The 26,187-nt window shown below is 38.4% G+C and overlaps 1 protein-coding gene across 10 annotated transcripts in view; it reads left to right on the forward strand.

Annotated features, from left to right (window-relative positions):
• PEAK1 (pseudopodium enriched atypical kinase 1) overlaps positions 1-26,187 on the forward strand; it is a 306,121-nt gene that overhangs the window by 249,624 nt on the left and 30,310 nt on the right. For 9 of the 10 annotated variants that reach the window (XM_082617339.1, XM_082617336.1, XM_082617334.1 and 6 more), the window contains one exon: positions 16,888-17,081. The exons of the other annotated variant lie outside the window; for it this stretch is intronic. In XM_082617339.1, coding sequence (XP_082473465.1) covers positions 16,888-17,081 — 194 coding nt within the window. The remainder of the gene's footprint in view (positions 1-16,887; positions 17,082-26,187) is intronic. 10 annotated transcript variants of the gene reach the window in all.

The raw sequence follows: 26,187 nt of genomic DNA on the forward strand, positions 1-26,187 counted from the left end.
GCCTTCACTTTTTCTAGCAAAATGCCAGGAAGTTTTATATATATTCTTTACTAAAATAAGCTTTTTACATACCCCCAACTAGTCAAAATGCTAACAAGTTCCTGTTTTCCTTAAATCCATGTAATAACAAAGCAAGTAGAATAGTGGAATATATTTCTGGGTAGAATAGGCTTGTCATCGGTAGTTGAAAGTAGTAGTAATAAAACACATGTATTGCAGGTTGCTGTTTTATTTAGAAAAGAAGCAATTTAAACAGCACATGGTTGGAGTTACCTATGACAGAATGGCAGATAGTCCTTGCAGATCAATAAATGGCCTTACTCCTCATTAAGTATGGCTGTGGTGTATTTATCTGCATCCTGGAAGGCAGAGTCAAGGAATAATTTGGCTTCTCTTCCGTGGAATGAGATTTCTCTACTTTGGCTGCGTGCCACTGTATACAGACTTGAGGATAGCCTGGGTGCTTGGTATGGCAGACCTCTTACTATACAGCTTATATTTTCACAGATTTGCTTGTATATGGGCCAATCGTATCTTCCAAAATTTATTAGTTCTTTATAGGTAACATCCATTTATCCAAATGATGCAGCACATTTGCCCCATTGGCTGTCAAATTTAACCATGCATCACAATAAATGGAGGGCTATTAAAACACAAATTGCTGGGCCCCGCCCCCAGAGTTTTTGATTCAATTGGTCTGAGTTGGGTCCTTTCTAACAACTTCCCAGCTGATGATGCTGTTGCTAATCCTGGGGCCACACTTTGAGAACCACTGGTCTTCCCACCATTCTTAAGATATGTACTGTAGTCTAAGTAAAGCAAATTTGAGGTATTAAGCTTTTTGTAGAGGCACACTAGAATTTTCACATTTCATAAGATCCCAGACTAAGTAGAAAAAGAGGTATTAGTATCAAATAGGTTTTTTTTTTAACTTTTTAAAACTTGAATACTCATGTTGAAAAATATACACCATTTGCTTTTCCAACAGTTACTTCATTTACTTGGATACACCATTAGTATTTACTTGAAGCATCTTTGAGAGGAAAAACATTACTGTCAAATGTCAACATTTATGTTTCCAGCTTGATGGCAGTGTAATCATTAAATTACCATCCCACGGCTGGGAACACATTGCTGGAAGAAATGAAAATGCCAGTTTTCTATAAGTAAATGAAGATTCCAAATCTAAACGGTATATAATCAAAATGCCAGTTTTTCTATAAGTAAATGAAGATTCCAAATCTAAACGGTATATAAGGAATGAAAAATACTCTACTGAAGGCCAAACTCTAGGCTCTGAAAGATGAGGGACTTTGTAGAGTCTTGCATTATGAGATGAGATTGTTACGAAGTTCATTTATTTGCCTTTTCAGGTGACATAAATTGAATATCTTAACTGTGCTGTATATGTGCCATAGGGATAAATAGGGGAAAAGATTACCATACTGCTGAAATAGTGGGCTTGGGTTTGACTTCAGCTTCAGCTATCTATCTGGTCCTTCAGTGTACAGTGGCTGTAATGATACCTATCACATAGAATTGATTGAGGATATAATAAGAAAATATGTAAAAGACTTAGCACAGGGTCTGGCACATAGTGGATGCTTGAAAATGATACTAGCCCCTCTGCCCTCAACGTGATAAATGCTAAAACAACGTATGTTCAGAGTGGCACAGAGTGTAAAAAACAGAGTGATTAAATCAGCTTAAAAGACATGAAATCAGCTCCTCAGAGATGAAATACAAACCAGATCTTAAAAGACAAATAAGATTTTGCCAGCAGGCTGAGGAAGACACTGTAGGCAAAAGGAGCAATATATGCAGTCATAGATGATGATGACAAACAGAAGCAGGACAGGTGACTGGCAAAGGATAATGAATAGACCAGTGGTTCTTCAAATGTGGCCCATGCAAGGTCAAATAGTGACCATGTAAAAGTCACCATTTTCATAATAATACTAAGACATTATTTGTCTTTTTCACTGTGTTGACATTTGCACTGATGATGCAAAAACAATAATGGGTAAAACTACTTATATCTGCACAAATCAAAACCATGGCACCACATGGTACTAGTAGTTTTAAAAAACAAACACCAGTTTCACTTAAGAATGTCCTTGATGAAGTAGTAAATTTTATTAAATCTCAACCCTTGAATATATGTCTGTTTAAAAATTCTGTGTGATAAAATGAGAAGTACACAGGGAGTACTTACGCTGCATACCAAAGTATGGCTGTCTCAAGGAAAAACTCTTGTAAAATAGTTTGAGTTTCAAAATTTGAATTACAAAGCTGAACCAGCACCTTTTTCATGGACCACCTTGAAAGAACAAGGGGCATACCAGCTGTGGTTATATAGACTTGGGTGTTTGGCAGATATTTTCTTTTTTTTTTCTTTTTTTTTTTTTTTTTTGCGGCACGCGGGCCTCTCACTGTTGTGGCCTCTCCCGTTGCGGAGCACAGGCTCCAGACGCGCAGGCTCAGCGGCCATGGCTCACGGGCCCAGCCGCTCCGCGGCATGTGGGATCCTCCCGGACTGGGGCACGAACCCGTGTCTCCTGCACCGGCAGGCGGACTCTCAACCACTGCGCCACCAGGGAAGCCCGGCAGATATTTTCTTAATGAACATAGTAAGCGTATTACTTCAAGGAAAACAACTGACAGTATTTGTTGTCAATGATAAAATTCACGCTTTCAAGCAAAATAAGAACTTTTGCAAACTTGTATCTGCTACCGTGACAGCTTCCTAATACTTAAACATTTTTTTCTGATGAGATTGGTGGTGGCATTAGCAAAAAAGATTTTTTAAATTATATAATGAAATGTGTCAACATTTGGAAGATCCACATAACTCAGTGAACCAGTTATTTCCAAATGACCCAATGCAGGATGTTACAGAATTATGCATGAGTAAAAAAGATCCCTTGAAACTGCAAGTTAGACCAAGGGATTTAATGTAACTGAGTACAAAAAGTTCATTGGTATGGTTTCAGATTCCATATTGCAAGTAACTTTTAAGAAACTACCACTTGCCAAGTTCTGATATAGTACCAAAGAAGAATATCCACTATTATCTAGAAGACTATAAATACTACCTTTCCCACCTACGTATCTGGATGAGACCAGATCTTTTTCATATACTTTAACCAAAGCAACATATCACAGCAGATCGAATGCAGAGGCACATATGAACATTCAGCTCTCTTCTATTAAGCCAGATATTAAAGAGATTTGAAAAACATATTATTTTGATTAATATTTAAAGTGTTTACTATTTTTTAATGAATTAATTATTTTTTAATTTTTCAGTTTTAATTTCTAATATAATAAATGTCAATAGATATAATCCACATAAGCAAGAGCCCTTACAGTTCTCAATAATTTTTAAGAGAAAAAAAAGTTTGAGAACTGCTGAGAAAGACTGAAGAGCCTTGCTTGCTACATTGAAATGTTTGGCCTTTATGTTATAGATTTTGTAGCAGAAACAGTTTTTAAGGATGAAAGTAGTGTGATTTTCTTTTTTAAATAAAATCTCTACTGGCAGCAGTATTAAAAATGAACTGGAAGGGGAAAATATTGGTGACAGGGATACCAGTCAAACTTTGGCTCAACAATGTATCCATAAGCATCATTTCCATCTGGCTAGTCTGGATCAAGAGAAATTAACTTAGTGGTTAGTCTGGTCTGTGACCAGGTGGGAATTTCTCCATTATCGTTTTTAAAAGCACTAGTTTACGTACCATCTCTGCAACTCTTTGGTGTCCATAGCATGGGGAATAATATTGCATAGTGAGAAAAATGCAAGCACTGGAGTCAGACAGACAAAAATTTGAATTCTAATTGTACCACTGGTAGTTGTGTGACTTTTGACTTAACCTCTCTGAGCTGAAATTTCCCAATATGTACCACAGTGATGATAATACCTACTTTATAGAGATATTATGAGGACTAAATAGATATCTATAAAGCATCTAGCATAGTACCTAGCAATAACAGTTGACCTCTTTACAAATTATGCTTAGGACATCAGAATTTAAGATAATTCTTGCTTAATGTTTCCCCCCTGCATTCTATTCTTAGAACAGCTAAGTGCTCTTTCTTAAATATAAACCCAGTCATATCCCCAAACTGAAGAAGGCCCTATATATGTGACCTCTGTCTACCTGATTAATCTTACTTACCCTCTTGCTCATGTACCTCCGGTTATTCAGGCTTGCTTTCTTCCTGAGTGCCTTGTTTAAAATGTTGACCGTGGAATTGTTACCACCTTTTAATGGAGGAGCACCTTTTAATCCCAAATCTATTTACTTGTCTCCATCTCTGCTTCTACCACTTTTAATGGAGACTAGCTTAAAATAGTTCCTTTTATTTATTTTCTTTAAAAAAATTTTTTTTTAATTTTTGGCCACACCGCACGGCTTGTGAGATCTTAGTTCCCTGACCAGGGATTGAATCCGGGCCCCCAGCAGTGAGAGTGCAGAGTCCTAACCACTGGACTGCCAGGGAATTCCCCTCTTTTTATTTTAAACTTTGTATGATAGAAAATTCTAAACATATACAAAAGTAGATAGATTCATAAAATGAACCACCACTTACCCCAAAACCACACTTCAACAACTATCAATTTATGGCCAGTCTTGTTTCATCTGTACCTCATCCCATTCCCCCATTATTTATTTATTTATTTATTTATTTATTTATTTATTTTGCGGTACGCGGGCTTCTCACTGTCGTGGCCTCTCCCGTTGCGGAGCACAGGCTCCGGACACACAGGCTCAGCGGCCATGGCTCACGGGCCCAGCCGCTCCGTGGCATGTGGGATCCTCCCAGACCGGGGCACGAACCCGTGTCCCCTGCATCGGCAGGTAGACTCTCAACCACTGCGCCACCAGGGAAGCCCCCCCCCCCATTATTTTGAAGCAAATACCAGGCATCATTTCATTTGTAAAAATGTCAGTAGGTATCTCTAAAAGATAAGTGGTTTTTTTTTTCCCCCTCATAACCATATGCCTAAAGGGTTCTTTAAACTTTAATGGCTAACCCCTGGCTGAACATCATCTGGTATCAAGATTTTAAATATTACATATATTCTTTTGACTCCCAAATTTATATCTCCACTCCTGATCTCTTTCGCCCATGATTCACATATAACTTATCCACTTGATATCTTCACTTAAACATCAACTGGGGGCCTCCCTGGTGGCGCAGTGGTTGAGAGTCCGCCTGCCGATGCAGGGGATGCGGGTTCGTGCCCCGGTCTGGGAGGATCCCATATGCCGCGGAGCGGCTGGGCCCGTGAGCCATGGCCGCTGGGCCTGCGCGTCCGGAGCCTGTGCCCCGCAACGGGAGAGGCCACAACAGTGAGAGGCCCGCATACCGCAAAAAGAAAAAAAAAAAAAAAAAAAAAAAAAAAACATCAACTGGACATCTCGGATGAAACGTGTTCAAAACATAACTCTTGATTTTTCCCTACAAATCTATTCAATCCCAAGCCTTCCCTTGATAAATGGTCCCACTATCCATCTAGTCGCTCAGATTAGAAAACTAGGAGTCATCTTTGATTTTTCTCTTCCCTTCATCCCCTACACCCAAAATATCATAAAGTGTTTTCCTGATTGATCTCCCTGCCTAATCTCTCACCCCTTCTAATCTAGTCTCTCTGGAACAGCCTTGTACTCTTTCTAAAATGCAGATCCCATTGTTTCAACACAGTGAAGGAAGTCCCTATACAATCTGACCTCTAACTACCAGTATAAACTGTCTCCTACTCACCACCTTGCTCATAAACTTCTCACGATAGGAGTTTTCTTTCTGTTCTTCAAAAGTGCCAGGCCTAATCCCTTTTTATCAGCTATTCACTCTGTTTGCTATGCTTCTTTCAGATCTTTGCATGGCTGGCTCCTTGTCATTCAGCTCTCGATTTAAATGTCACTCCCTCAGAAGATTCTTCACTGGCTGCCCAATCATAAGAAACTCCCCCCACTCTCAGTCACTCCCCATCACATCGCATCATCTTTTTTAATTTTAGATTTATTCACATGTTTATCACTTTTTTTTTTAACTATTACATCTTTATTTCATTCTTCCCTTCTGGATTCAATTTACTTCTTCCCAAAGTATATACCCTTTTAGTAGTCTTTTCAGTAAACTGGTGGTAAATTCTTGATTATTGACTAAAATCGTATTTATTTCATAATTGGTAGGCAATATCTATTGCCAGTCACATACATGTCCTTAAAAATTTAGCTCAAGGGACTAAGGCTCCATGTCTAACTAAGGGCTAAGACTCCATGCTTCCACTGCAGGGGTCACGGGTTCAATCCCTGGTCAGGAGCTAAGATCCCGCATGCTGCACAGCACAGCCCATAAAAGAAAAACAAAAAAAAATTTAGCTCAAAAATTTTCTTTCTGGGCCTCCCTGGTGGCGCAGTGGTTGAGAGTCCGCCTGCCGATGCAGGGGATACGGGTTCGTGCCCCGGTCTGGGAGGATCCCATATGCCGCGGAGCGGCTGGGCCCGTGAGCCATGGCCGCTGGGCCTGCGCGTCCGGAGCCTGTGCTCCGCAACGGGGGAGGCCACAGCAGTGAGAGGCCCGCATACCGCAAAAAGAAAAAAAAAAAAAAAAAAAAAAAAAAATTTTCTTTCTAGGGCTTCCCTAGTGACCCAGGGAAGTATAAGTATAAGCCTTCTTATACCCTTCCGAGACCATTTTGATCTTCTTAGGGTCCTTAGAACTCAGCTATATTCCTAAATAATCCAGGAGTCAATCCTCGGAGTCCCTCTAATCCACTCCAAGGTTCAGGACTATAGACCAGGAATTGGCAAACTGTGACCTGTGGGCCAAATCTGACCTTTCACCTGTTTCTATAAATGAAGTTTTATCGGAAAACAGCCACACTCATTTTTTTTTACATGTTATCTACAGCTGCTTTTGCACCGTAACGACAGGGTTGAATAGTTGCAACAGACACCATATGGCCTGTAAAGCCTAATATATTTACTATCTGACCCTTCACAGAAAAGTTTGCTGACCCCTGGACTAAGTTATAATATCTGATTTATCTGTAGTCATCAGACATGCTAGTGGCCTGTAGCCATTCTGGTCAAACACTAGTCAGGTTTGCTACTCACTAAAATAACCAGAGTCTGAGTCTCTTTATATACATGTGTGTATGCACACAGAGTATGGAAAAAGAAAGTCCAAATACTTCTTAGATTATGGTACAATGTGATGTCCTTCTCTCTGGAAAGTTCAGCTAGAATTTTTTTCTTTAATGTTTATGCTCCAGTTATATATCTTTTTTTTTTTTTTGGTATGTACAATGTTTTTAAAAAAATTTTTTAAGAACACTTTTTTTAATTGAAGTATAGTTGATTTACAATGTTATATTAGTTTCAGGTGTGCTCCAGTTATATCTTAATTTGCATTGTCTCTACTCTTTGCTAAGATAACCTGTCAAAGTCATCTTTTCAGATCAAACTGGGCTTGAAGATCAAATTCCTATTTCTCATAAGGAAAAAAATTGGAGACAGAAGCTGAAAGTAACAGCTCGTTCTCCTGATCATATGTTCTTTGCTCTAAAGAAACTTCTGGACTATCAGCACATCTACATTTGCTGACATATTGTTCCTAAAGTTTAGATGAGTTCATAAAGTCCTCACTATTGAATTTTTAAATAATCCTCTTTTAGAGAAAACTGATAAATATCTCACTTTATTGTAATCACAAAATGATGCAGAATGGTTATGGGGTGGTCTTCAGATAGGTTTATGTTCCTTTCTCTTTGGGGAGGTGATTAAAAATTCAGAGAAGTAAACTGACTTGTTTAGAGTCTCATAATGAATGTATTACAAAGTGAAGAATCAAACTGAGAATTCCTCTACTTATTTGGTCCTTTTTGTTTCCTTGTTCACCTAATGAATCTGAAGTTAAATACCTGTATCTTATTAAATAATTCATAATTTTCATTCACGTTCCTCAGTTGTCCCAGTATTTCTGACAGTGCATTCTTCCTATTATAGGAAATTGAGAAACAGAGAGGCTCATCGACAGTCCCAGGGCCACTCTGCAAGTAGGTGTCAGAGCCAGACTCTGACTTTAGAGATGTTTGGCCTGTTAGTAATTTTTGTTACACTCTTTTGGTGATTATTGAGTCTGTTGGTGTCTACCATGTCTTTTATAAAGGCAGCCTAAGTTCAAGAAGGCATGTCTGTGACCACTAAGGGCCACAGTGATGCATACTGATTCATTGACCTGTCGAGCACTCTTAAAGTACTCAACATTGGCACAGTTGTTCACTCTCTTCGAAGCACTTTATGTGAAATTCCTAGTTAATACATACTCCTGTAAATGTTGCTACACCCATTTTATAGATGAATAATGGGAGACATGGACAGAGTAGCATTGGTGGCAGAGCTGGGATAAATTTGAGTTTCTAATTTCTAGGCCTTTATTCAAACCTCTAGGCCATAGTTTCAGTCAGTGATTATTTAATATAACTGCAGTAGAATATTGATTAGAGTCATCAGGTGATATTTAAAGGTTTAGCCCAGGACAAGCAGTATATCCTCATATGGTACCTCTATAATGGTGATTTGTTAATAGCGGGGAGAAAGGCTTGCCTGAAAAGAGCAAAGTGATGATAGCAGTGCACACTAATCCGCTCCCCACACCAACTCCTACCTATCATGGAGTGAAACAGCCTCAAGAATCAGCTGTTGGCCTTTCTGTGCTGCTGGCGCATGGAGAAGCTCCACTCTGCATCAGGGAAGATGTCCTGTTCCTCTGACTTCCTAGTTGGGGAGAGGAAACCCCCCTTTGGATGCTCCACATTGGAACCTGTCCCTATTCCATTCTCCATTGTGATATAGGCAGAAATTTTGCTGGGAGGAATGTAGATACAGATCCTGGTGCTATTTTCTAGTGCCTTGCTGCCCAGATCCCACCTGATTTGATTTATTCAACACCCATTTACTGACTGCTTTCTGTGATCCTCAGTCCCTGCTGCCTTAGCTCAGGCTCCATAACAAAATACCACAGACAGGTGGCTTAAACAGCAGAAATTTATTTCTGTAGAAGGTACAGGTGCTGTGGTCTGTCTTGGAGCAGCTTTTTCAGTCATAGGGGCCTGCCTTTTGTGTTCACCTTTGTCCTCTGTTGATACAAAGAACTGAGATAGTACTGCATGTTGGAAGACTTATTGCTGGTGTCACAAATGCCATTTCCTATTTTCAGAGTGGTCTCCATCCAGCCAGGCCTTCTAATAAAAATCATAAATGTCATACTAGGTCGTATCCTCATTTCCTAACATTTTGTAAGTTTGTATAATTGTATTCTAAGAATAAACCTCAGAAGGTAAGGATTGGTCCCAAAGCACTCCCTCCCTTTTTTAATAGCCCATTATGAATCTCTTATCTGTGACTACTTAAATTATTTTATTTCCCCTGTTCAGCCATATTGCTTCTGAGCAATGATGCTCCTTTACTTAAAATTTTCTTCCTCACTTCTTATACTTTACTCCTTTTATACTTAATTTCCCTCTTCTCTCTGCAGAGAGAGAGGCAGTAAAAAATAGTTTCTCAAATTGTGGCCCTAGGACCAACTGCATCAGAATCACCTGGGGTGTTTATATAAATGCAGATTCCTGGGTCATACCACAGAGCTGTAGAATCAATCCCTGGAGGTGAGGGCTGCAAATGTGCATCTTTAACAAGGTAATTCTTAGACATGTTAAAGTCTGATAACAATTGGCATAATATATTAGAACATAGGCTTTGAGGTCACTCAGACCTGGATTTGAATCCTGCTTTTACCACTTATTAGCTGTGTCATCTAGGACAAGTTACTTGAGCTCTGCTTCTTAGTTTCCTCATCTATAAACTGAGAGACAGAATAATGTATCTGTTTAGAGCACAGACTAGAGCTGAAGTGCTGGGTTTGAATCTCAGCTCCACCAGGTATTCGCTGTGTTACCTGAGGCAAATAACTTAACCACTCCGGGCTTAATATTTCTTCATTTTTAAAACAGAGATAATAACCTTGTATGACTTAAAAGAATTAATGTTAAGTGTTAAACAGGAGGGGAGGGGAAGGGATTATTATACCCCTAGGGTATATTTGGCAATGTCTGGAGACTATTTGGTTGTCACAACTGGGGAAGCAGAGAGTAATTCCAACACCTATTGGATAGAAGGTATGAGATGTTAGTGTGATTCTACTACGCACAGGACAGCCCTCCACGACAATTATCTGGTCCAAAATGTCAATAGTTCCACTGTTGAGAGACATGGCTTAGAACAGGGACATAATAAGCACTGTGTAAGTTTTGGCTACTATTATTAATTGCTATTATGGGAATAACAACCCTTACTCAGAGTATTATTGTTAGGAGATATATATTTAAGCACACAGCACCTAGCAGTCAGCAGATGTGGAGGTAGTGGTGGTGATTATTATTAGGAAGCCAAACATCTATAAACACAGTTTTTCTATACCAGATCAGTTCCCATGTAAAGAAATCCTTTTGCAATGTAAACAATGACTTTGTTTAGAATTTTTCAAAAGAATGCATCTGTAATCATTAATACCCCACATTTCAATAATAGCTTTTTTCTTTTCAAACCACTTTTACTTCTTCATCTTCATAATCAAGCATTTATTCTTGAATCTTTACAATGCACCAGGTTTACCTAATGGTATGAGTGTGGTGGAAAGAACATGGATGTTAGAGTTGCATAGTATCGAATTCAGACCCTGACTCTGTCACCTAAGTACACACACATAACCTTAGACAATTCATTTCACTTTTTTCAGTCTTGGTTTCCCCATCTGTAAAGTGAGAATAATCACCTTTACCTCTTGAGGTGTTTTTGTGAGTTAAACAGAATAGTGTGCAGCTTGTGCAGTGTAGAGTAGGAATAAGTTCTGAGCAGTGTTGGTTCCTGTTCCCTCCCTATATCCATTCCTTCAGCGAGCCTGCCATGTTCTGGAGAGTTTAGTATACATAATCATCTCACTCCCCCGACTCAAAGGGCAAACGGGCAGTTGAGGGAGATAAGAGGACATTGGGGAAAGGTGCAGTGACTCACTTCTCCAGAGCTTCTGGGCATGCAGGAAAAGTCCAGGACCTGAAAATGACTGTTCCATATCATCCTTAGGTTAGTCCTGTTAGAGAGGCCTGTTGATATTTTCTTCTCATACCTTGCCTTTCCAGGAAATAAACATCAGTATCTGACCCCATTCTTTAGAAGTGAGCTAAGGCCAAATGGTGACGCTGAGAATCTCCTTCACACCTCTGTTATTGAGAAAAGCAGCCCTATTTTATTGCTCTTTTCCAAGATTAATTTATCTTTTCTGTTAATTTGTACAGATGCCATTCTGAATTTTTATTTCATAGGATTTTAAAACTGTAATTTTTCTTAATATTATGAAGGTGACAGTGATTTACAGTGGCCTGTGTTTTTATCTACTTTGCTGTCTTGCAGTCTAGTGCCTTGAAGACACTTTTAATTCGCTAAAGAAAAAATTTGTTAAAGAAAAAAAACATATTTGTTAAAGAAAAAAAAATTGAAACTGTGCAGTATCTGGAAATTAGAGTCTATTCAAGACCTTGCACATGGCTGCCAGTCTTCCCCATCCCAAGACCTGGCCACTTCATTCACACCAGGAAGAGCTACCTTTGTCTGACCAGACTATGTTAGACGTATTAGCAAGAACTCATCAGATCTCAGTTAAAGGTTAATCTCAGTCCAGGATAAGAAGTTTGAAGTTTTCAGTTAAAGACTACAGAAGGCTTAGTGGAAAATTGGATACACTAAGATAGTGATCAATGGACACAACACTTTTCTACCTGAGAATGCCAGTAATTGGAAAATGTAGCGAAATCAAGTAGATGACCTGGAAACTAAGATAGGATTAAGAAATGTCATATTGGTGGGGGATCCTACAGGTAGAGAGACAGAAAGAAATGGAGTTTTTCCCCCTTTCAGTAGATAAACAGTGTGGGATTCGATAACTTTGATCTTTCCTCCTTGTGTTGATTCACATCCCATTTCTGCAAAGGTCCATCATCCCCAGCAACTCCAGAAATAAGCAGCTTTGGAAACCAGTAATAAAACCATGAAATGCTGTTTCTGATTGCTTTGATCTGATCTTTAGGGGTAAAAGGGGGTTTTAAAAATCACGCATTTGCTTATTGGCTGACCTAGACACCTAAAGACAGATGCAGCTGCTGAAGAGAGCTGGCAAATGAGAATTTAGGATACCATTTGCCCCAAGAGGCAGATGGTCTCTATAGAAGGCTGATTTCATTTACTGTCCTTTCTGAAGCTGAATGAAGGTGGTTGAATTTGAAGAAAAAGTTGAACTTAAATCATGGAAATACTTGGATACATAAAGACCTTTAATCCTTTCTAATGTGGCATTTGATTTGCCTTTTTTAAAAGTATATTCAGACATTAACAGAATTTCTACCAAAATCTGTCTTGAATGAACTTGCCAGGGGAAAAAAAAAGAGGATTATTTCATTTGATGGTGTAATGATTAATCCTACCACCTGGGTAAGCCAAGTGAGCTTCCCGCAGGAGATGGCTTCTGCGGCTTTGAATTATGTATGAATATTGCAGACTGTTGAGATATAAACTTACCAAGGGATTCATTTGTATTACAGACAAATCTGTAACAATGTTACCATTTCCTTTGAATACCTTAAGTTCATCCTCCATGTTCAGAAAATGAGATGTGTCTTTGTGGAGATAGAGACGTGATTTTTTTGTGTCAGGTCAGACATTACCAAATCTCAATTAAAAACTGGTCATTAATGAAAAGTTGGTCAAAGAGTTTGAGGTAAAAAGAAATGTGTGTTATCTCCCATTCTGAAAGCAGAACAAATGCTGAGGGGCCAGGAAAAGAGCAGAAAAAGTCAGGGTTTGACCCAGCCTGATGATCAAGAACCTAGATGTCAATGCCGTAGCTATTACAGATATCCTACATTGCATTACAGAACTAGGGATTGTTTCAACATGAATTTAAATAGCAGGAATAGAAAAGCCATAATTTCCTCTCTGTGGACCATTTATCAGTTAACAGTTCTGTTTTATAATAATGAATATCAACTTGTAGTTATCCTGAAAAAAATCATTACCTTCATCATTATTTGCTACTTTAAGACATGTGCTAAGATATATTGTATTAGAAATCCTAGTAGATTTCTTGTAATTTCATTTTAAAGAATTTTTTTTTTAACCATCTATCTCATGGACGAAATGGGGGAACTTTTCATTTTCTCCATTATCTCCCTCCTGATGTTGTCATCTAGTTTGTACAGAAGATCAAAGTAATAGGGAAACAGAATCTGGGTTCTCTGATTCCTGTTTTGCTGTTTTCTCCATTACATCAAACATTTCGCAATGAAAGGTCAGTGGTGAACCACTTTGTTAGGAGATAAAGCCTGTATTTGGAAAGTGTCATATTACTATTTGGGAGGGCTTTCTGATTTTATATCTAAATATGAAACATTAAAACAGTCAATGGTCAAAAATTATATTCCCTTATAAAATTAATATGCCTAAGATAAATTAATTATAGGATTTTACCTCCTTTTTTCTTCCTGGACAATTTGTCTGTTTATACGTAGTGACTGAATCACCTTCTCTGATGCTGTTCTTGATTCTTTTTCATTTTTAGTCACAGCATGTTACCACATCTAAGCTTAAACTCTCAAAACCTCTTCCTTTCCCCTTTCCTCTCCCTTGTACCATTTTAATCATACAAAGAGCTTTTCTTCCCTCAAGCATTGACATGACATATCATTGATGCATTTTTTAAAATTCTTCTTTTTAGACACTGCTGTCACTGTAAATGCAGGTTAAACATCTTAGTATCCATTTGCAAATCCATGTGATTTAACTTTCATCAACTCTTTTGCATAGTTCTTTATAGTTGACAATTGTTTTAACTGGTGATTTAATATACCAGTGCACTTATTTAAAATGTGCTTGTGAAAACTGACCTTTGTAGAGAATATAGGTTGTGCTGCCCTGGTCCTCAAAGAGTTAATAAAACTAGCTTTCACTTTGCTTAGTTTCCCAAAGGTAATTTGGCTCATTTCCCAGACCAAACCCCTCAGGTAAAGGTCAAGGTGCAGTGGGTTATATTAAGGTGCAGAATTCGAGCCTCTTATGTCTTGCCCAACTTGTAGTCCTCCAGAACTCAGTGGGAGCTATGGTTCATCAGAGCTTCAGAACATGATTAACAGACTGAAGAAGGCCCTGTAGAATTTCCTTTAATGGGGAATTGTATGAGTGAGTACAGTGGGTGAGTCTTTAATATTTCTTGCTTTTTAGCATCCATATTTTGTTTTGAGAACCCCTTAAGAGTACAGAGCTATGTTTCATGTATGTGGGAACAGGCCCAGGGAATTCCTCACTGGTTAATAGCAGCAACTCTTTCTTGTAGTTTTTACAATAGGCTTAATATAAATAGCCCATTTCCTGGGAGGAAAACAGACAAGCGAGGGTGGAGTCATGGTTTCTGAACCCACCTTCACCAGTCATTTTTGACAAATGGAAAAGAGAGCTTCCTTTTAGTAATAACAATGAGATTGGGGGAAGTAAGAGAAAAGGCAAGAGCAAGGCTGCAGAGATTAGGAGCCTAAAAACACCTTTTTAGAAATCTCTCAAGTTGACTCGAGAATAAGAAGAGAGCGTCTGGAGGTTTAATGTTTTTCCTGTCAAAGGGGGATGATGTTTTTTAATCATTTTATATTTATTGCTTTGAAATTTTAAATGGCTTATATTAACTTTTGCCCAGCAAAGATCATTTTCCCTCTCCTGAAGCATGTTGATAACTTCTCAGTGACACTAAGTGGCATCTGAGAGTGTCTCAGAAGTGTCACTTTGCTTTTCTTTTCTAACGCGTAGAAGTAGAGCCCCTTGTTACCTTGAATTTATGATGTTCCATATTATGAAAAACTAGCTTTGTTTTGGGTTGATAACCTAAGGCAGCCCATTAAGAAGAGGCAGCATGCTTTACCATGTGAGGCCTCCTTTACATAAACCACCCTGTTGACTGCTAGTGAACTGATCCCTTCCCACCTCACCCTATCCCCAAGAGCCAGATTCCATAATGGTACCTCTCACTCATTGCTTACTCTCAGTATAGAGAGACCTCTGGCTCTGCCAGCTTTGAAAGAATATTTTTGAAGTTGTATATCCAGCAGACTTCAAGGCTTATTTTTCTGTTCCGGCACATGCATAATTTCCATAATGAAAAATTGATAAGAAAGTACTCCTCCTTCAGATCTACTCCCTCAAATCCACAGGTGATGTATGTTCTGATGACACATGATCAAACAAAGTACCTCTTTTAAAGAAACTTGTAAATGTCACCATGACTCACTGTCATTTGAAAATCCAGAAATAACATGTCACAGTATATAAGATGTTTCCTTTCATTCTTTCTCTTTGCCCATTAAAACAAAACAAAACAAAACAAAAAAACAGGAAGAAGAGCTAGCTGGTGAGTGTGTGACAGTCAAGGAATACTTTTAGTAGACCCAGAAACCATTAAAGGTGCCTGATTTTGAATTTGTTTCATTGAACCAGCCCAATGAGATTTTCTAACTAGGCCGGTTTTCTCCACCAACATTTAATAATCATTCCACCCCCTTGTACTCTATAGCAACAGAATTGGAAGTTCAGGCAGAGTGGGATGTGGGGAAGACTGGAAGAGATAGCTATAAGCAAATGAGCAGGCAGCAGTGAAACAAGATCGGGAAACACAAAGCACTATGGAAGACCATCCTCTGGTATGTGGCCAATGGGATGCTTCAGATTCATTTTAATAGATGAGATTAACTAGAGGTCAGAACTTTCTTTTCCATTTGCCTTGCCTGCTGCATGCATACAGGCAAAGGTTGATGCTTCACTATGCTCCTAGCAACAAGACTTCCAGGCCTCAGTTTACCTAAAATAATTCCTTTACTTCCTTTTTCAAATCTCAACTTTACTCCTGATCCTTTACTAAATAGTTTTGTAAATACTTTAGTGTGTAGTAAATACTATATACTAAATACAGTAAATACTGTAAAGTATTTCATATTTATTATAGTATTATAGCACAGTTCACCCTTTTTATTTGCGAGTTCCACATCTGCAGATTCAACCAACCATGGATTAAAAATATTATGGGAAAAAAAATTCCAGAAAGTTCCAAAAAGCAAAAATTGAATTCGCAGTGCACCGGCAACTGCTTACATAGCATTAACATTGTATTTACAGCTATTTCCATAGCATTTACATTGTATTGGGTATTATAAGTAATCTAGAGATGATTTAAAGTATATGGGAGGATGTGTGTAGGTTATATGCAAGTGCTACAGCCATTTTATATAAGGGACTCGAGCATCTGTGGATTTTGGTATCCTGTGGGTGGTCCTAGAACCGGCACCCTTCAGATACCAAGGGATGACTGTACTATAGTATGGTAAATATAGTAAATATGCTAAATACTTTCTTAAATACTTTAGTGTATTAGTCTTTAACTAGGTAAGCATTCAGTTCCCTCTACCCCTACTACCTAAAAAAAAAGTTCCACTCCTTACCTGTTATTCTCAAACTTCCCTCTGAGCCTACTATAGCTCCTGTACCAAACTGAATTCTCAATATGTATGAATCAAGTATGTATCAAGTATCCCAATATATATATGATAGAAGTATCCGCCTGCATGAAAGACTGCCTTATATTCAGACAAGTATGTTGGGGTTTATGACCCATTGCTGTGACTATAGGGCCAGTTATTTACATTTATGGCAATATGTGCCTTCCATAAATCTAAATTTTAGCAAAATCCTTTGAATGCCAGTGTGATGGTGGTCTGATTTGTTTCAGTCATGTGACCCATGAAGAGACAGAGGATTTTTCTCCTCGGGATCCAAGCACTGTTGTTGTGAAGCAAGATGGTGGGGGCTGTACTTCAGTCACACCGGCATTGCCGCTGCCTGAACTGGAAAGGGAAGAGGAAAAGGGAGACATTTCAGGTCCTATGGACCCGAATCCCTGTAGTGCGACATACAGCAACTTAGGTAAGTGCAAATGTCACGTAAAGAGTATTTAAAGTTTGTCTTTTTATGTACCAGCCTAATGCTTATTTCCCTGGAAAGATGGTTTTTATTGTTCCATGGGGCAAAAGTTGGAAATTGGAGTTATAAATTTTAACTCACATCAGAAAAAGTCCTGTATTTAATTTGTACTAGGCATATATTAAACACCTGTTACCATGAGTCCTGTGCCATGTGCTAGGATTCTGACATAGTCCCTGCCTTGAGAGACTCACCTGGAGGGAAAGAGATGAACTAGTTAATGATTTCAGTATAATATGATGAGTGCAGTGATAGAGAATACACACGGAATTTTTTTGGCCGTGCCATGCAGCTAGCGGGATCCTAGTTCCCCGACCAGGGATTGAACCTGGGCCCGCAGCAGTGAAAGCGCAGAGTCTCAACCAATGGACTGCCAGGGAATTCCCCACACAGAATATTTTTATATTACACAGGGAAGGGTGTCAAAAGATGCCTTCCAGGGGACTTCCCTGGCAGTCCAGTGGTTAAGACTCCACGCTGCCACTGCAGAGGGCGTGGGTTCGATCCCTGGTCAGGGAACTAAGATCCCGCATGCTGCACGATGCAGCCACACACAAAAAAATTAATTAATTAAATAAAATTAAAATTTTTTTAAAAAGAAAGAAAGATGCCTTCCTGGAGATAATTTCTGAACTTGTTTAGCTGGTTGACAGAGGGAAAGAAGTGTAACAACATGAGCAAAGAAGAGGCAACACATGAGCAAAAAGTATGGAGATGCGAAATGGCTTGATACGTGTGGATAACACAACCATTTAGTGTTGCTGAGGTGTGCCCTGGAGAGTTAGACAAGATCATGCATTTCATGCTGAAACCTTAGATTTTTTTTGCTGTTTGTGGTAGTGAACCACTAAAGGGTAAAGGGTTTTAAGCAGAGGAATGATATGATTAGATTTGTGTTTTAGGGACTTCCCTGGAAGTCCAGTGGTTAAGACTTCACCTTCCAGGACCTCCCTGATGGCACAGTGGTTAAAAATCCACCTGCCAATGCAGGGGACATGGGTTCAAGCCCTGGTCCGGGAAGATCCCACCTGCCGCAGAACAACTAAGCTGGTGCGCCACAGCTACTGAGCCTGAGCTCTAGAGTCCACGAGCCACAACTACCGAAGCCTGCATGCCTAAAGCCCGTGCTCCTCAACAAGAGAAGCCACCTCAATGAGAAGCCCACGCACCACAACTAAGAGTAGCCCCCGCTCACTGCAACTAGAGAAAGCCCACGAGCAGCAACCAAGACCCAATGCAGCCATAAACAAATAAATAAATTTATTAAAAAAAAAAAAAAGACTTCACCTTCCAGTGCAGGGGGTGTGGGTTCGATCCCGGTCAGGGAGCTAAGATCCCACATGCCTCGTGACCAAAAATCCAAAACATAAAACAGAAGCAATATCGTAATAAATTCGATATGGTCCACATCAAAAAAAAGAAAATCTAAAAAAAGATTTGTGTTTTAGAATGTCCACTGCAGGCTGCCATGTGAGGATGAATTAGAGGCAAATTATTTGGTAACAGGAAATCTGGTAGTTGGATACTATTGCAGAACCACATAAAGGGATGAGAAAGAAAGACCTCAACTAAGATAGTGGGGAAGGGGAACAGTGAACAGATTTAAGAGAGATTTGTGAGGTAAAATACCTCAGTGGTTAATTGGATATGAATGATGTAAAGAATCTATAATAATAGGGAGGGTGGGGGGAGGGAGACGCAAGAGGGAAGAGATATGGGAACATATGTATATGTATAACTGATTCACTTTGTTATAAAGCAGAAACTAACACACCATTGTAAAGCAATTATACTCCAATAAAGATGTTAAAAAAAAAAAAAAGAATCTATAATATATCCCAGATTTCTGGCTTGGAGCTAGCAGATTTGAGGAGGGAAGATCCCAGTTATTGGAGGTGTTTAGGCAGAGCCTGAGGGATCATCTCTCAGAGATGCTGTGAAGGCGAATCCTGCACTACACAGAGGGTTGAACTAAATTATCTCTAATGTACTTATCAATGCAAAGATTATTCAATTTTGAAATCATCTTCACTCTTCTTCCTTGACTGCCCAGTGACTTCTGATCTCTCTCTCCCTCGAGTGTCACCGAGTTTCCTTCTGAAAAGCAAAGCTTGGGGCTGGACAAGGATTTCTTAGTGCTCTTCTCCCATGAAGTCAAGAGAGAGATGAGTAACATGAGCTGCACTGCCACATGCGTAGCACGAGTAAGATTCTTATGGACCACTGACCAATTCTCACATCTGTCTGGAAACCAGTGGCATATAATATCAAAGCATTCTTCTACCTAGTGTCTCACCTCCTTTCTTTGTCTTTTTCCTCTGTCAGGTTATTGTAAGGATAAATCATTCTAAGATCAGCTAGTGTACTTGGAAATAAGGGCATCCTTAAGAGGACCAAAAGGTTAGGTAAAACTATTGGAGAAATGCTCTACTATGTCCTTTTGGGAAACTCAATCATAACAACCCACATACAGTTGAAAATACATTCCATAAGGAGAAGACTTCCATTCTAAGTTCCTGAAGCCTTCTGTGGTTTGTGGGTAGGGGAAAGTAAACTCTTGCAGTTTACCCAAGCAACCATCTTGGATACCATTTTCCAGTTGGAATAGATTTTATAGTCAAGCGGTTTATTGAACTTTTTCCATTCTTTTACATTTTATGAGACATATTATGAGATGAAAATTTTATTTTTTTATTTAGTATATGTCCTCAGATAGCAAACATATCAGGAATTATATTTCAGACATTCTTACTGCACTGAAATTTCTTTCATGACATCCTCAGTAAAATATATACAAATTTTTACTGATTGTATGTTATCTTATGGCATCTTTTCTTTAAAAATATCCATTTGCCCACATCAGTTAAAGTTAACTATTTTATCTTATTATCGTCTCAGTTATGTAGATTGTTAGAAAAAAATAGAGCATTGCTTTCATGAATATGCCTAGTGCCTTACATATATTAACTCATTTAATCCTCACAACAACCTTAGGAATTATTATCCCCATTTTTCAGATGAGGAAAGTACATCAGAGTGCCGTGCCCAGAGTCACAGAACCTGTAAGAACTGAACCAAGATTGGAACCCAGTTGGTCTATATTACTAGACTATAATGATGGCAACCACTAAATTCTTAGAAGATACTGAAGGGCTGCAGCTGTCTCCCCTTTTTTTTTTTAAGTCATCTACTTTGAGACACAAAATTTAAGACTTTTTTTTAAAAGATTATGATTTCTTAGAGTACAAAAATACCAAGTTACAGATGCCCCATCAGAAAAATAGCTTTCTTTCTACCTATTGCTTTACTTTTAAAAGTATGTGATACTCATAAAATGTTGCCTAACTTTCCTTAAGTGCTTAAGTGGTGATAACTTGACTCCATAGGATATGATACGTGGTTAGTTGCTTCTTTGGAACGGTTTTACTATGTGAGTAAAATAATAACTGAGTAATAGATAGGGTTGGCTCCATCAGTTCTACAAACTGATAGGTGTTTCTTTTGTTTTTTTTAATTTTTTGTTTTGTTGTTGTTATTTTTCCTAATGGAACAAGTATTCCAGGTGGCATTTGGAACTTACCTTTTTTAATATTTTCAATAAATCTTTTGCATGAAGTTTTAAACTATCCCTTGGAGTAATTTCTTATAATTTAATGCCCTGGTAGCTTTGAAAAAAAAAATTGTGTTTTAAGACCAAAAGGAAACAAAACCTAATATAATAGCTTCAGATCCTTTTAAATATTCTAGAACCATTCCACAAACATATGTTACATATTTCTTTTTCATTTTCTTTCCTAATTTCTTCTTCTTTTTAAAAAAAAATGAGTCAGAGGATGGATGGACTGATGGAAGAAACTGAAGGAGGGAAGTTAAGGATTACCATAATTTTTGCTGTGGAATTTATTTCTGAAAATTGCATCGTGAAGTGGGCTTAGGAAGCAGTGTTATATAGTAGGAAAAAAACGTAGGTTTGGGAGATCAGACAGGTTTAGGTTTATATGACAGCTGTATCACTGCCCACCTACATGATTGTGGGTCAGTTATTTACCATCTCTGAGCTTCAGTTTCCTCATCTGACATGAGGGAATAGTAGCATCTGCTTTGTAGGGCTGATGGCAAAAGAAGTACTTGATACATAGAAGTGCTTAATCATTGAAGTTCCTTTATTTCTACACCAAAATATACTGTTGCTCTCTTTTTTCAATATGTTTGATGTGCTAGCCAGAAAATGTAGCATAAAGCAGAAATAATTTTAAACGTTTATTAGAAATGTTGAATAAGCAGAGCAACAAAATCCAAAAAGTTGTGGGCTGCCTATACAACTGATGACTGAGAGAGTGAAACACGATAGAGGAGACAGGACACCAAGGTGGCCAACAGGGACCAGAGGAGAGATAACAAATAACAGCGAAGTACTGCGACAGACCCAGTTCCCCAAAGTCTGCTAGTTATAGCAAAACAAAGGGACATGGTTTGCATTTGCTTTGTAGTTCCCATGTTTCTTAGATAGTTCTGAAAACTAATTAGTCAAAAAAAAAAAAAAAAAACTGGATTGGAATGGGCCTTGATTACCATACGTCAGAATCTCCCCTTAGACCTCTACCTTTGAGACAGCTTCCTTTCTCTGCTATGGTATAACAAGAGCTGTTGTGATTCAACCATTCCCACAAAAAGCTACCGACTTATGCAAACCATCCATTTTTTTTTCACCTTAGAGATCCCTCTCCAGGGTTAATTCAGCTGCCTTTTTTCTTGTCCTTAACATAAATAAAGCAAACTTTATTTTGTTTATAACAATTAATTATAGATTTTAGAGCTACAGTATACAGTATGGTAGCCACTAGCCACATCTGGCTATTTAAATTCATTAAAATGTAAATAAAAATTCAGTTCTTCAGTCTCACTAGCAACATTTCAAGTGCTCAATAGCCACATGTGGCTAATAGCTACTGTATTCAACATGCAGATACAGAACATTTCTGTCATCACAGAAAGTTCTGTTGGACAACACTGCTTTAAAGAATTGGTTATTTGGGGGATTTGTATTGTCTTCTGTGGGCACCAAAATCGTTATTGGTTTTTATGTGCTTGACAACTGCTTAGGAAGGTTGCCCCTTATAGAGTGATGGTTTTCCTCTGGGTGATGGTGATATGTGATCACTGAACAAACTCTGATCTATAACACTTTAATACACCCGAAACTGAATTTAGCAGGGTATCTGCCACCAAAATGATTTCCTAAAGAAGTGATAGAAAGTTTTTTTAATCAGACCTTCAACATTTCCCCACGTTTCTTATGTCTGTCTCAAAATGTCTAGAAGAAATATCGCTAGATTTTTATGTGGCACACCTGACAACTTTATCAGCCTGCTGAAATCAGGATCTTGTAATGACTTCTACTCTGTTGGAAATTAGTTGGTGACTTTAGCTCTCCTTCACTCACTTTTTAACTGAGTACTCTAGACGTTACTTTTTAGAAAGATCTATCTAGTCTCCCTTTACTGGATAGAATTTTGGCTTGTTCCTCTTTCTTTGTGCCTACAACCTAGCACATTATCTAAAACACACAGAAGGTGCTGAAAACATGTTTGGATGAATATGCCAAAAATGACTTAGCATTTGACTATGTAAGTTTCGGGTTAGGGAAACGGAGCTCTCCTGAGGAAAGTTCATACAGGAAAATTTCAAGTCGTAGTTTGTGTGTTCCATTTATCAGCTGGCTTTTTTTTTCTAAAATGAGACTTAATCAGGGGTTTCCTAATTAAGGAATTATGTAAGCCATACCTCAGTTTCCTTTCCACATGAAACTGTCCACATTTCTCATCTTACTTACCTAGAGCATCTCCTTAAGTCTGCACTGTTCAAACACTGAAAGAAAACACCTGAAAGTCTTCTATCTCCAGAACTTCCTTTGACAATGTATTGACCATCAGTGTTAAATTTTAAAGAATAAACTTAAAGGAATGTCATTACATTGCCAGCCTTGATGGTAGTAATTATGGAGTAATGTCATCATAAATGGCAGCTTTAAAAAAAATCATTCTGAAGAGTATATTACCATTCATTCATTTACTCAACAAATAATTATTGAGGAATAACAATTCTATGGGCCAGACATTATGCCACACAATGCAAAGTTAACTATTTGAACCAAAGATGAAAGAATTGCACATTTTTAGATTATCTGGATGTTTAACAAAAAAGTGAGAGTGACAGCTCTGAACATTTGTTTGTGCATTTGTTGTACTTCCTAAAAATGTAATTATCTCTATTTAAAAAGAAACTATAGACTGTGTTCCTATCTTTTAAGTTAGCTGCATTCACATTTAAAAATAGTTTCCCATGCACTGGAATTTGTTGGCAGAGTGCAATATTCAAATTACATAGATAACTTACCCCCAAATAAATAATCTCTGTTCTTGAAGAGGTTCTCATTAATGAGATCTTTAAAAATTGAGTCTGTCAGCTGCTACACCACTGACATTCTTTAAAGTGGTCCGTGTATCTCTTTATTTGAGGCTAAGCCTGAACCTGAAGTGGTCTTAAAGCTTTGTTTTATCATTTGGCATGATCTTGATGTCCCCTGTGGTCTGCCAGTTGGTGCTTACATTTAACTGTGGTGGGACCTAGCACAGTAATAATGCCCAGATAGATTAGGACCCTTCCTCCTAAGTTGCTGATGCCCATTGCCAGGGGATGATACAGTGAGTGCTGGGGGCAGCCAAGGAGAGGCCTACTTATTTGACAAGGCTGGCACAGTGTGCTGTGTGGCATCTATATTTATAAACTCCAGTGCATCTTTCCCAGTTTGGTGATGATCATATCTTCTGTTGTCCTCTCCCTTCCCATTCTCATCTGTGTTACTTGTCATGAGCCCTGGGGAAAGATTAAGGATGAATATTGAAATTACAATTTAAATAGAAAAATATATTCCATTTATTTTGGCTTTAACACTTTCATTTGTTGAGTGCCAGCTGTCTCCTGGGAACCAGGCTAGGCACTGGGAATACTGGTGCTATCTTCAAGGACTTCTGCTCTTTGGGAAAGACAGCCATGGGGGCTGGACTCTTAGGAGCTCATGTGATAGTTGCTGTGATGCAGGTATTTAAAGGTTCAATAAAAGCCCCTGCCTGGAGGAGTCTTGGAGAGGGTCACTAAGTTTTCAAGTTTGAAAGAAGAGTAGTTGTTTGCCAGATTGACAAGCAAGGGAGAACATTCCAGGTAGAGGGAAGAGTATGTACAAAGGCCTGAAGCTTGATAGAAAAATGAATGTTCAGTTAACTCCCAGTAATTAATTAAAGGTAGCTTAAGTGCAGAGTGAAAGAGGCAGAGTTGGCAAAATGGGGCAGAGTGGAAAAGCAAGGCCAGATCATAAATGGTATGTATGTATCACAATGAGTGTATCTTTTACCTGTAGGAAATGGAGAGCCACTGAAGAATTTTGGATAGAGGGACATGATCAGGATTTTTTTAAGATCATTCTGGAAGCTACCTACAGAATGACTGGAGGCAGGGAGACGGACCAGGAGACCATGACATTCCTGTCTTACTAGAATAAAGGGCTAATTGTACTCATTAACATACTGCTCCTGTCTAAATGGGTCATCCTTAAGTGCCTTTAATTCCTAGCACCCTAAGATTGTAGTGATCGTCAGGTCTTAAGCAAACATTTGCTGTGATTTGTCCTGAGTGTGTCTTCAAATGATAGTACCTTCCAGCAGATGTCTATAGTGATGTAATTATTATTTTGATTTTTTTACTGTGTAATCATCTTTAAAATGTTGATCTTTAGAGATAATATTTTTCTTATTTCCTTTCTATTTATTATACCAATTGTGTAAGTTTTTAGAGCCTATATCAATAATCTTCCTTCCTGAGGAGTTTTAAACACCTTTTTGCTTCTTTGAAGTAGTGTCATTAAATTATTCCCTTTTAATCCATCTTTCATCATTTGCTTTTCAGAATGTGATATAAGACCTTATTTGTCAGTCTGAAGACATTTTTAAGTGAAGAGAAAGTATAAAGATAGAGTTTAGAAACTCAGAAAGAAAGGAAAGGAAAGATTGAGTGTGGTTTAGTCAAATATATTTGTCCAAAAGAACTTTTTAGTCTATAAGGCAAGGTTTAGAACACAATCTATTTTTCTTTCTGTTTAGAGAGCTGGCATGCCACAAAAATGTAGAGTATGTGATGTTATATCAGGCCTGCTGAAAGCTGAGCTTAGTGTCTGGTCCCGGAGGCTTGAGAAGAATGTACAGGATTAAAAGTTTAAAATAAAAACAGCTAAGATACCAAGCTTTTAAAATGTTGACCCAGATGATTGGAATTCAGTTAGGAGAACTTGTCCTTCTCAGAAGAAAAAAATTAAAAAACACAGGACGCATTTAGACTTGGGCGAATGGCTTGACCTACTTGCGTGGGCTGTAGAATGTTCATGGTTTCATTCGGAACGCAAACATTTCTTATTCCCATGTGGAAATCTTAGCTCCCAGGAGATCATATCCCACTGTTTAGGGAGAGAAACCACTGTTAATTGTCTTTACCTCCTTGCTGCCTTGGCTGTCCATTTTCATTTTGGAATGATGACCAACTCTGCTGACACTCTGTCCTTCAGTCTGGCAGCTGTTTCCTGCACACTTGCTGCGTTTCTCACACCGTGCCAGAATTTCTGAGGAAATGTAAACAAACAAACAAACAAACAAAAAACATACACACATTATAAAAGGCTAAAAATGCTATCATAGAGTGAAAAGTGGTAAGAGAACACAGAGGAAGAAGGGATGGCTCCCAGTTTGGAGGTGGGGATTAGAGAGGAGGGAGGGCTTCAGTAGAAAAGGGTTATTTGAGCTGGGCTTAGGACAGAACACCTTTACTAAGGTAGAGATGTAAAAATAAAAACATGGAGCATATTAAAAGAACAGGAATTGAGTGATTCTTGTGGGAGGGTTGATGAGAAATAGTGGTAGATAAAGCTGACAGCCTTGACCAACTTCCTGAGGAGTTTGGACTTTATTCTGAAGGTGGTGGAAAGTGGCATGATCAGCCCTCT

The sequence above is a fragment of the Mesoplodon mirus genome (assembly GCF_964341445.2).
Source record: "Mesoplodon mirus genome assembly, chromosome: 4".
NCBI classification, from domain to species: Eukaryota; Metazoa; Chordata; class Mammalia; order Artiodactyla; family Ziphiidae; genus Mesoplodon; species Mesoplodon mirus.